Source organism: Elephas maximus, chromosome 12 (assembly GCF_024166365.1).
Source record: "Elephas maximus indicus isolate mEleMax1 chromosome 12, mEleMax1 primary haplotype, whole genome shotgun sequence".
Taxonomy (NCBI): Eukaryota; Metazoa; Chordata; class Mammalia; order Proboscidea; family Elephantidae; genus Elephas; species Elephas maximus.
Window position 1 is genome coordinate 33656395 of NC_064830.1, and position 12998 is coordinate 33669392.

At 44.2% G+C, this 12998-nt stretch overlaps 1 protein-coding gene across 1 annotated transcript; it reads left to right on the forward strand.

The window, feature by feature from the left end:
* Positions 1-481: 481 nt before the first annotated feature.
* On the forward strand, positions 482-1045 carry MSGN1 (mesogenin 1). The gene has a single exon (XM_049903928.1). The coding sequence runs from the start codon at positions 482-484 to the stop codon at positions 1043-1045; it is 564 nt and encodes a 187-aa protein (XP_049759885.1).
* The last annotated feature ends 11953 nt before the right edge of the window (positions 1046-12998 follow it).

Genomic DNA, 12998 nt, shown 5'->3' on the forward strand with positions numbered 1-12998 from the left:
TGGCCCCCTTTGCTCTGAAACATCCAGTTCTTGGGGGAGGGAGAGGGAAGACCTCTTGGTGCCTCCGCTGTTCTCCATCAGGGCCGCTCGGCCACCACCTCCTTGCCACAGATTGCCCCAGGTTTGTTTTCTTTAGCTCCCTCATTAATGAGTTCCACAGGACAATGCTAAGTCTAGTTATGCAGCCTTAATTGGTTTAGTTACAACAAGATAATTCCTTTTTTCTTCTCTTGGAGGCCTTTCTGTTTAAAGACTTTTTAGCTGGAGGATGCTAATTATCAATGAGGAGAAAGTGACACCTGAAGAGTTCATTTTCCATCTTGGTCCTTGGTGTCTCCTTTGAACTCCCTCTCCCCAGCCCTCTTTCCCACTTCATCACTTCTCCCCCACCATCATAAAAGAGAGCTCTTCCCTTGCTGGAAGGCAGAACTCTCTTTCTCACTTGCCAGGGACTTATTCTCTCTGCAGCTGTCTCTCAGGGATGGATAACCTGCATGAGACCTTGCTCAGCCTCGAAGATGGCTTGGGCTCCTCTGACAGCCCTGCCCTTCTGTCCTCCTGGGACTGGAAAAACAGAACAGGGCCCTTTGAGCTGAACCAGACCTCGCCCACTCAGAGCCTTTCTCCAGCTCCATCACTGGAATCGTCTTCTTCTCCCTGCCCAGCTGTGGCTGGGCTGCCCTGTGGGCATGGCAGTGTTGGCAGTGGGGGCAGTGATGGCTGCAGCAGCCATGTGTCCAGTGGCCTGGTAGAGGTGGACTACAACATGTTGGATTTCCAGCCTGCCTACCTGCAGAGCGTTGGTGTCCCCAGGGCACAGAAGGGCACCAAAGTCAGGATGTCTGTCCAGAGGAGAAGAAAGGCAAGCGAGAGGGAGAAGCTCAGGATGAGGACCTTGGCAGATGCTCTGCATACCCTCCGGAATTACCTGCCACCTGTCTACAGCCAAAGAGGCCAGCCACTCACCAAGATACAGACGCTCAAGTACACCATCAAGTACATCGGAGAACTCACAGACCTCCTCAACAGTGTCAAGAGAGCCTAGACACGAGAGGCCTTGAGCTCTGTCCCAGGAATTCAGCCAGATCAAGCTCACTGGGCAGGAGTGGAGAAGCTTTAAAGACCTGAAGTATCTCATGGAACAATGTTATACGGTTGTTTTGATGTAGTAAGTGTCGTAATCTTGCTGTCTGCAAAGTTCTAAGGGATTCCCATTTGACTTATTGGAACAGCCAAAACACTTAACTGCCAGGTGAGCAGGCACTTTTGCTTCCAGCTCCCCTACCATTTCTCAGGAGGCATATCCTTTGCAAAGAGACATCACTTTTCCCTTCTCTGTCTGTTCAAGGTATCTTCAAGGGTCAATAGTTTAAAATGCATTTTTTAAATAACATACAATAGTTATTATTAATATTCTCTTGCCATTTTGGTGTTGGGAGTTTTCTTTCTGTTGCTATCACTGTATTTTGTACAGGATCTAGTGTAACACCTGGATTCTTATTTAGAAAGAGTTGTGTCAATTAAAGGGCTATGTTGTTGTGTGTTGTCAAGTCAATTCTGACTCATAATGACCCTGTATGACAGAGTCCCATTTCATTTTGTGTGTATGTGTGTGAACTGAAATTGTGCCTTTACCTTTCAAGGGGCCAAAATCACTTAAACGCAGAAGGAATTAGCGTCATGGTAAATAGAAAGTCACAGGCAGACAGGCTAGATGGAGACAGGGTGAAGGCCCTAAAGGCTAGAGTTTCCTCTCTTAAGGCTAGGGAAAGAGGGCTGCATACTCAGACTGCTGGGTGCCAGGGAATGAGGGTGAAGGAGAAGGAGGGGGAGGAAGAGGAAGGTACAGCACCACAGGTTGGGCCCGAAGCAGGGCTGGAAGGGCAGGATCTCCCTCTGGTAATGCATGTGACCACATTTAATCCCTTCACTAACTGGTTTCTCAAATAAAGAGACTGGCTCAAAATGAATGGGAGACTTTCTTAGTTCCATAGATTGTAAGTGAAAGGGACTGGAACTCAAGTCTCTCTAACTCTAACCCCAAAGTTATTTATTTCTTCATCTCCCCCTCCTATGCCACCCGCCTCAAAAAACAAAATAAAAAATAACAACAACAATAAAACCCTTCCTGCACACAAACATACACACACTGCCTTCACTGTGCCTTGTCTTCAGCTAGATGTCTGTGGCACCCTCAGCTTGGCTAGTCTGAATGGCACACGATATTGAAACGACGGCTTTGAATGACAAACCCACTCAAAAACTAGTGGGCTTTTTTATGGCTGAATTTTTCCCTGTAGGCTTATTAGTCATTTGTATTTGTTTTTCAATGAACTACCTGTTCCTGTCTCCTGTCATTTTTGGGGCTATGATTCTTCATTTATTTTTTTAGTGACATGAATTACGAAGGCAATAGTTGTATTCACCATTTAATGTATAACTTCTCCATGCTTTATCCTTTGATGATTCAAACATAGACAAAGAAGTAGTGGCTTATAAAAGTTTTTTTAAGATTGGAAAAGTGAGACTATGAAATGTCATCTATTCTGCAAACTGCTTTTTTAAAAACAATTTAACAATACATAGTAAAAAATTCTTCCAAATTAACTCAAAGAAATCTGTGATGTAAGTACCACTGTTTTCTTGACTTTATAGATGAGGAAATTGAAACACAGACTTGCCCAGAGTCCTACACGTCCTAGTGGAAAACAAAAGTTCAAAGTCTGGGGCTGGCCTAAGTTGTTGAATGAATCGCCTTTGGAATAATATTCAGGTTGTTTCCATTTTTTTATTATGAACGATGCTGTCATAAACATCTAGACGAATAGTATTAATCTGATGATATTTTAAGGAGTCTGATAATTCCCAGAAACGGGATTCCTGGATCAAAGTATATGGGCATCTGAAATTTTAATATCATTCCTAAAAGGTTGTGTTTATTAACATTATACAACAGAACCCATTTCCCTACATCACCACTGGATAGTATCAATCTCTGAATTTTTAATGAATAAAAAAACATTGTTGTCACTGGTATGCTAATTTTCATTTCCTGACTACTATTTGAGATACAGCATCTTTTTTTTTTTTATGTATTTGATACGATTATTGTTTTATTATGGTTCCTGTTCTATAACTTGCCTGTAACGTTCTTGGCCATTTTTTTTATTGGGTTGTTTGTCTTCCTGTTAATAATTTGGAGGGGGGAGGTTCTTTGTACATTATACATGTTGGGAATATTTCCTCCCAATCTATCATTTTCTATTAACCTTTGTTTATGGTGTCTTGTATATTACGTTTACCATATTTGATTATGGTATCTTTGGCTCTTTGAATATTTTCATTTTTATATGATCAGATCTCTCCTTTATCTCCTCTACGGCTTATGGGTTTCTTACCTTTGCTTAAAGTTTCCAGTTTCCAAGTTATCTAAGTGTCCTTCTGATTTTCCTAATATTTTAACAGTTTTATTATTTATATATGGATCTGTAGTATACCTGGAATTTATTTTTGTCTATAGTGTGTGGAAGGAATCTAACCATTTTTAATTTGTATGTGTGTGTGTTTTTATTGTGTTTTAGATGAAGGTTTACAGAACAAACCAGCTTCTTACTTTGTGTTTTTATAACTGGAGAATCAGCATATGTTGTCGTTGAAGGGGGCTGGTGGGTGGTGATAGGGCACAACTGCTAAAACTTCATCCTATGTATGTAAACCTTCATCAGCTTCTCATGTATTTATGGTAAGTACTTTAGGGAAGAAACTAGGAAATGTTGGACAATATCAAGACTTGCTCCAACAGATTCTACCCTGTGCATATATATGTGTTCATGTCAGAGTATACATATGGGCACATATACCTGAATTTGTATGTGTATGTTTTGTGTTTTGTGTGTCGGGGAAGAAAGAGTAGAAAGGATAGTAATATGGATATGTGCCGTGGTGGTGGGAGGGTATAACTATTGATCAACTTTTACATCAATTCCTATTTTCTTTACCAATTTTTAGAGTGGGACCCAAATGCTCTTGGCTTTTGATTTTTCAAGCTCGACCGTTAAAAATGATTTATAAATAGCTTGAGTAATATTTTGGTTGTGTTTCTTCACTTTCAAAAACTCCCTGGAAGCCACAGATCACAGACAAGCTTCGCTTTCCCTTAGGACAAATGAGGGGCCCACTGGAGGGCAGCCATCTGGAAAACCAGGAGAAGGTGACCGCTCCTTGGGAAGAGGCCTCTGGCCCAGGGCCTTGCCTCACAAATACCACTGCTCTCGGCCGCTGTCCTCCCCAAATTACCTGCCTGCAGCCCCTGCTCCTCTGAAGAAGAGGTAACTGTAAGGACGTCAGCATTTGACTCCTGCAGCAGTCCCCAACGAAGGTGCCTCCCCTGTGGGGAGGAAAGTTGGAGCAGGTTCCCCCCCCCCACCTCAGTCCCTCTGCTCCCATTCCTTTAGGGAGCATTTGGCCAGGCAAGGCTCAAGAATAGGAATAGGTTATTTCTGGTGCCTGGGAAGGAAAGGGGGAGGAAGAATCACAATTTGCGTGTGCCTACTGTGCTGCAGGAAACCCTGGTGGTGTAGTGGTTAAGCGCTACGGCTGCCAACCAAAGGGTCGGCAGTTCGAATCCACCAGGCGCTCCTTGGAAACTCTATGGGGCAGTTCTACTCTGTCCTGTAGGGTCACTATGAGTAGGAACTGACTGGATGGCACTGGGTACTGCACTGCAGAAACCCTGGGGGCATAGAGGTTAAGAGCTATGGCTGCTAACCAAAAGGTCAGCAGTTTGAATGTACCAGCTACTCCGTGGAAACTCTATGGGGCATTCTAACCTGTCCTATGGGGTCACTATGAGTCTGAATCAACTTGACGGCAGTGGGTTTTTTTTTTTTTTTAATGTGCTGAGGTTGGTATTCTCACCCTGATTATTTCACATAATCCTCATAACAACCTTGGGAGGTAGGCGTTATCATTCCAAGGGTAAGGAAACTGAGGTTTAGGACAGTTAAGCAATTCAAAGCCACTTGATTAGACAGTGGTACATGGTTGACTAGATAGCCAGTGAATTTAGCTCTAACTCCAAGGCTCCTTCCACCGAATCCTGCTGCCTTCTTTTCCAGCTAGATCTGAGGACTCTGCAGGCTGGCACTGGGCTTGGCAAAGGCGCACTCTGGAGGCTTCTCTACCTTTTCTCTGCTTCCCTACCTCTGGGGACTTCATTTCTTTAACTGTCTGAGGAAGAAGGGGCTATTCATCTTGTCCTCTAAATTATTTCCCTTTGAACTTCTGCCTCCTCCGCCCCAAACATTTCCTCAGAAATTCCTTTCATTTCCTTGCTGGTGGCTAGAGTCCTTCTTAATCTACAGAGGAAACCTGACTTCTGTTCATTTGTGTTCAATAAAGTGTTCCACAATTCACACCGGGGTGAGGCTCCTTTGTTCTCCTTGTAGTTTCTGCCACATTAACAAATCTGGAGATCAGGAGAGAGGCCAGGGACAGAGGCCAAAGCAGGGGGTAGAAGGGAATTCCTACAAATTCACAAGTTGATAGAATTAACTGTATGTTAAGATCTTTATGAAACAAGAGCAAAAAACCTGTGCTTACACCAATGTGTTTCTGGGGGGGTTGCTTTTGTGGCCCTGTTAAGATATCTTGCTAAGTTATACGCCTTAACTGAGGCATCACTTGATTTCCTGACAATTCTCATAGACCCTTGGGGCTGTACAAAGGAGCCTGGGCCTGGGCCTTGACGCTACCTGAGCTCAGCTCACACTGCTTGATGGGAACCAGAGCTGGGCAGACTCCTCTTGTCCTCCTGCTGGGAACCTGACAGTAACTCTTTTGTGCACGTGCACGTGAGATACTGAAGCTGAAGCACCACCTCATAGCTGCAACCCTGGAGGACTTGATGTTGATGTTTTGTCCCCAGAAAGATCCTTGACCTCTGAGGAAGAAAACTAAAAGCTTTGGAGGAGGCTGGGGAGAAAAGACAATTATTGGTTTGACTCTTGGGTTTGGAAACTGTCGACCATCCCTCTCTTAGCAGTTTTCCCGGTTACTTTCGTCTCCAGATGAACTCTATTGACTTCTGTTTTTCTTCATTAGGTTAAGTGGGGCTCTGGCCGGATTGGGATGGCAGGGAGCTTTTAGAAAGAAGAATGCTTAGAAAGGACTGCCATGTGATTTCCCCATCCCAGTAAACAGCAGTTGTGGGAGTTATCATTTTAAGGGGCCAGGCTCAGGGCCAAGGGCTTGACATGTGTTTTCTCATCTAAGCTTGATAGCTTAACTCTACAAGAGCTATTATTAGTCTGCTTTACAAAAGAAGAAGCAGGTTCAGAGAGGCCCAAGGTCACATAATTGGCAGCAGAGCCAGGATTCCACCCCAGGTCTGCTTGACTCATTTCCTCAACAAAACTAAGCTCTATGTATGCACTAGGAAGTCAGGAGTGAACAACAAAGCCCCTTCCCTGCCTTGAGTCTCTCTCACTAGTTTACCCTCTCATCTGAAGAAACTTTGTATTTGGTGTCCAAACAACTTATTAGAACTTATCAGCTTTAAATTGTGACACGCTTTCTGCCCCCTTCCCACATGGTATGGGACATGCTTATCGTTTCTCTCTCTGTATCTCTTGATCATATAAAATGGAGTTTGAGGAAAATGTGGGTGTTTTGCAGCAACTTTCATGGCACTTGTACAGCCCAAAAGGTATCATAAACTGGATTTCATAAATACCTGTTTTCAGGGATAACAGCTTACCCATTTTTTCCTTCAGTTTCTTTGAGGCACATAATGATAAACCTAAAAATGGCAATAACAACAATAATGATTTACATTTATTGTGTGCTTATTCTGGGTGAAGCAATGTTCTAAGTGCTTTACATAAAATAATTCCTTTAATCCCGTGATTACCCTTGTTGTTGTTGTTGCTAATTGCTGTCAAGTCAGTTCTGACTTATGGCAGCCCCCTGTGTGCAGAGCTGAACTGCTCCATAGAGATTTCAAGGCCGTGACCTTTTAGAAGCAGATCACCAGGCCTATTTTCTGAGGTGTATCTGGGTGGGTTCCAATGGCCAATCTTTTACCTAGTAGTCGAGCACTTAAACATTGTAGTAAGTGCTAAAGTTATTTCCATGTCATAGATGAGGTAACTGAGGCACAGGCGAATACCTGTCCAGGCCCTTACTACTACACCAGCTGCGTCCCTGTATTTGCTTTAGAGATTACAAAGCATTTTACACATTTTATCCTATTTAATCTTTATCTATACATAGTGGTTCAGTGCTAGAGCTCTATTCAAAAGGTCAGCAGTTCAAATCCACCAGGTGCTCCTTGGAAACTCTATGGGGCAGTTGTACTTTGTCCTATAGGGTCGCTATGAGTCGGAATCAACTCAACGGTAACTGGGTTTGGTTTGTTTGTTTGTTTTTATACCTCACTATATATGAGGCTGAACTAGGATTATTATATCCATTTTACAGATGAGGAAAGTGAGGCTCAGGATGACCAATATCACACCATTGACACAGGGCAGATCTGGTAACAAAATCCAGGTTTTTAAGTTCCTAATTTGGTTCTTTCTGTCTAAATCATACTGTCTCCTGAGGAAATCCAGTTGTGCCCTAATCCCTGTCCCCCCAAAAAAGTCCCCAAAGGCATCCCCATAAAGACAGAACTAAAGGAACACCATGATACATTTATGTAAGGTGGATTTTTGCATTGAATCTTTCTCAATGCAAATTTTTCCTTGATTTTTAGTCTAAAAAGTGTTCTGTAACAATCTGACTACATTCAGCACAACTGACATTTTCATGTAGTGTAGGGCAGTGGAAACCTCAACCCTTGAATAGCATTTTATTCTTTATAATTCAAGAATTTATACCCCTGCCGCTATTTTTAGTACATGCCTAATGACTTCCTAGCAGTGAAAACAGATGCCATTTAAGTATTTAAGCTCCAAGGATACTAACGAACATCAAAAGGCCTGATATATTCTGTGGGCAGCTGAGAAGCCGCAGGCTGAAGACCTGGTCATTGGAACAGAGAATAGGGGTGCAGTGAAGGAGATAGGAGTCAGATCTTATTCTTGGCTCCTCCACTGGGCCTGGAACTGTGCTGAGTAAAGGGGCAGCAGAGAGGAGACCGAGTGAGTGACACAAACAAGAGAATGCAATACGGCATGAGAATACCACGGCAGAAGGTGTGCGTGGTGCGGTGATGCGACAAGAGGAAAAGGAACCAACTCCCCTTGCAGGGCTCAGGGAAGACTTCACACAGGAGGAGGCTCTTGAAGTTTCCTCCAGGCACTTGAGGGGGCAAAGAGCACTGTGCAAAAGCATGGAGGTGTGCAAAATCTCGGGTGTTTGGGGAAATCATAAGTGGGGTGGGTTTGGCTGAAGCCCCGGGTGAGCTGGGAGAGGCAGGGAAAGGGGGCTGGACAGATAGGCAGGAGCTAAGACACACCTTCAAGCTGTGGGTAAACTTCTCAACCAAAGAGAAGTGCCTCTGGATCACGGGCAAACTCAGGTGGTTATTTATCTGGGTCCCAGTCAAGGTTCCTGGTGTAGAACAAAGCACAGAGGTAATGAGCAATTGGAGCTGTGGTCTAGCTGGCCCATGAGGATACCCAGTTTTTAGCAATATTTCTTAAAAATCCTTTCTTCTCACATCCACTTTCTCCATGCCTTACAGCTTCTCTCACGTCTTTTTTCTAATCTCTACAAAACATTCCTCCCCAGCTCTATCCACGTGACTCTTGTCCTTGGACCTTGTCTCTTTCTCTCTCTGCCCTCATCCTTAGTTACTCCCTCCCCCACCTTGCCGCATAGCACGTGCCCAGCACAAAATCGCTCCTTGAGGGAGGAAAGCGGGAGCAATTATGCAGATAAAGCCAGAATCTTCTCTAGAAGGCTAGGGACATTCATTCAATATTTATTCTGTCTTGCTTATGTCAGAGCTTTCTGAACACAGTAGCCCCAGGCTGCATTTGCTTGCATTTAAGGCAATCTTCGTTCCTTTTCAAGTTCCTGGGTGGTGCAAATGGCTAACATGCTTGGCAGCTAACTGAAAGGTTAGAGGTTCAAGTCCACCCAGAGGTGCCTCAGAAGAAAGGCCTGGTGATCTATGTCTGAAAAATCAACCACTGAAAACCTTACGGAGCACAGCTCTACTGACACACTTGGGGATTCCACGAGTCCAGAGAGACTCGATGACAACCAGTTAGGGTTTTCATTTCTCCCAATCATTCAAACACTGCAGTTTGAAGTTTAAATGGCGAACAGGACATAGACCTATACATAAGTGACCATAATACAGACAAAAAGAAAAGGAATAACATTTTTAAAAAGTGTCTAAAATGTAATGGGAACAAGAGAAGGAGAGAGAAACGTTCTTGTTGATGAGACACCTGGGTAGCAGAGGCACTGGCACTGAGCTTGAACCTAGATGGATCAGTGGGATCTTGATAGAGGAGAGGTGCATCTCAAGTGAGAGAACAGCGAGAGCAAAGAAAGATAAAGGAATCAGTGAGGGACATAGTGCAGTGGGTGTGGGGGATGGGACATGGGGAAGAAGAGTTAGTTTGGGTGCAGACTGTAAAGGACTCAATGCCAAGCTAAGGGATTGGATTTAGCAAACACCTTCATTTTGTGTTTAGCTCATCTGTGAGGATATGTGAGGATGATACATTTATTCACTGAACAAGAATTCATGGACCTGATAACACGTGCTGGTTCCTAGAAGAGATACGAGGTCTCTACCCACTGGAAGTTTACACTCTACTGTGGAAGAACAAGATTCCATGATTGATTGAAAAGGAGTGTGTCTCAGGCAGAGAGTTGGCTAGAAACTCTGGGGGGTGGGAGGACAGTCTCGGGGGATTGAACCGCAACAGGGAAGGAAGATTTTCGGGGACTACAAGAGAGCAGACGCTAGAGGGGTGGGAAGGAAGCAGGAGGCAGAGGTTCCTAGTGGAGCTGGCGAGTAGGGTATATGAGGGGCCAGGAGAACCGGTGAGAAGGGGAGTAGGAAAGGTGGGCCCAGCTTTGGAAAGCTCTGGAAAAGTCCATTGAAAAGATACTATTTCCAAATTCTGACCAACTCTTGAGTATTCTGTTCACGAATGTTCACTTCAGTGGGTGCATACCACATTTTAACACTTCCAGCAAGACTGTGAGGCAGATACCAATACCCCCATCTTAAAAAAAAAAAAAAAAAAATTTTTTTTTTTTTTTTACAGAGGAGAAAATAGGCCCCCCAGAGGTAAAGCAACTTTCTCGGGGCCCTTGGCTAGTGATTGGCAGAGCAGGCTTATGGATCCAGAGCTATTTGATTACACAGCAGTGCTCTCTTCCATTCCCTCAGCTGTGCTTTTTTTTTTTTTTTTTTTCCAGCCTCACTGAAATAAGGCAAGCTAAAAGTAGAAACTACAGTGTTCACAGGTGAAGAACTGGACCCTTAGCTTCTCAGCTGAGGTGATTAACATTTGAAATTTTTAAATTTCAGCCATGGGGGAGGGGCAGATGGCTTTCTCCATTTACAGCTAATTTAAGGAAGTGAAAATGTTTCCCCATTTTGATCTTTTAATTGTCTCCTGTAGGGGATGAACTTAAAAAAAAAAAAAATCCTAGGGGTTTAAATATGGATATAAAAGCAATTTACTGCAACCAAATAAAATGTTCTTCTCTGAGATCTCTCGCCCTTGCAAAACAGGCCCCTTAGTCTGTCCCAATTCGGTGCTCCCCCGCCCCCGACTCTGCAGCAGGTGAGCCTCAGAGGTGCTCACCAGCCGGCTCTTAACCCTGTTAACAAGGCTGGAGGCGCCAGAGTGGGCCCCTCGCTGGGCTGGAGGGGAGGATGCTGCGCCATAAAGGGCCCTGCTTAAAAGAAGCAAAAGGTGCCACAAAAATACTGTAAGAAGAATACGGTCTGTTTTGTTTCGGTTTTGTTGTGTTTTAAATAAAAACCAAAACCAAACCGTGGAGTCCGTTCCGACGCATAGTGACTCTATAGGACAGGGTAGGGTAGCCACATAGGGTTTCCAAGGCAGTAATCTTTATAGAAGCAACTCACCCTACCTTTCTTCTGCGGAGCGGCTGGTGGGTTCTTAACGTCTGACCTTTTAGGTTAGCAGCCCAACCAGCGCTTTAACCACTGCGCGACCAGGGCTCCTTGTGTTTTAAATTCTAGGCACAAATCTCCACTTTTGAACCTGACCATTCGTTAGCAACTGAGCAGCGCGAGGTCTCTGCTCCAGCCTACCTGGCACAGGTTGGCTTCGGAGAAACAGGTACCCCAGGCAGTGGCTATTTTCACCACTTTTGGAAACATCATCCCATCCTACTAGTGAACAGAGGATTTTCTTTGAAAAGCATTTCCGCAAAAAGCTGCCGGTAAGCTTTCCTAGCCCCCAGGCACACCGTCACTGGTTCTGGACCCAGCGGCCCCTTGGATTTTCAAAATAGGCGGTCAGGGGACAGCCCTTCTCTGCACGCCACAGTGTCCCCTGCGCGAATGAGAGGGCTTCTGCGAGATGCGCCAGGTGCCTGGACGCGGCTGACGTTCGCGTTTTGGGAAAGAACCCTATTGTTGGAAAAGCCAAAGAATCCATTCAAAAAAACTTTTTTGGCTAGTGGGCAGCGTTCTTCAGAATTAGTCCTGGGCTGCGGAAAATTGCAGAGCGGCTGGTGTTACGCAAAAAAAAAAAAAAGCTCCAGCTTGACCCTCGCGGGGTCGGCAGAGGCCTGGAAGGACCAGGGGGCTGGGAGCTAGGCTTCCAGCAGACCGGTCCCGATGTGAGAGGAACTGCTTTATGGCTCTAATAAAATTTCGCGGTCAGAGAAACAGACAGGGAGAAGCCAGTGAAAACCGCTCAGTTTGGGAGTTATTTAGCAACGTCTCCAAAGTCACACATGGTTTATAAACTCTCCCTTTTTTTTCTCACTAACCATCTCGATTTTATTGACAGTGGAAATATATCTAATAAATAAAACTTGCATGTCTGCCCTTCCCTTGCAGCGGATGGATGGTTATGTGACCTGTTTGGCCAATTAAATACAAATAGAAATTTCTGGGTGGGGTTTCCAAATTCATTTTACAATGAAAGCATAACGTTAATCCCGAAGCCTAATAAACATAGCACAAAAGGGAAAACCATAGGATAGTTAAAAACCAGAGAATTTCACTAACAGATAAGATACATTTAAAATGAAATCTAGAACATACTCCCATCAAGCCTTCATCCCAGATCTCTTTATCTTAGAGGGAAGTGAGAGGCCCCTGGGAGGGGAGAATCACACTAGCAGTAACAAAGAAGAGCTCCCTCCACACCTGCACCCCCCCACCCCCACGACCATAAGGTTTCCAGTTTCCTTACTGATAAAGCAGAGAGAGTAGCTTGATAGTGGCGTTGCTGCACCGCTGAAAACACTTTTCCAGGCATATGGGAAATTCCACCTAAGGCTAAATGCTGACAGATTGCTTTTCAACAACTACCAAACAACAAAGCTGAAAAGGCCTTTGGGAGAACATAAGATATAATGCTCTACTGGCCTTGTTCTAGTCTTTTTTCTTAAAAGCATCAAGGTTAATTTCGCCTCAGGACCTTTTCCTTGTTACCTCTGTCTGGAAGCATTCTATTTAGCACAGGAGCAAGGTCTTCTCTTTCATCCCTCCCTTTGCCTGGGCTCTGTCACAACCAGCTTCCCTATTTTATGCCATTCATGATGATAAATTCTATCCGAAATGATCTTATTTGCCTTAGTCTAGTAAATAAGTTAAACAAAAAACAAAACCTGTTGCCATCAAGTTGATTCTGATCCCTGGCAACCCTATGTGTTTCAGAGTAGAAGAGTGCTCCATAGGGCTTTCAATGGTTGAAATCTTACAGAAGTAGATTGCCAGGTCTTTCTTCTGTAGCACCTCTGTGTGGATTCAAATCACCAACCTGTTGTTTAGTAGCCCAGCAGTTAACCATTTGCCATATCCAGGGACCTTAGTAAAT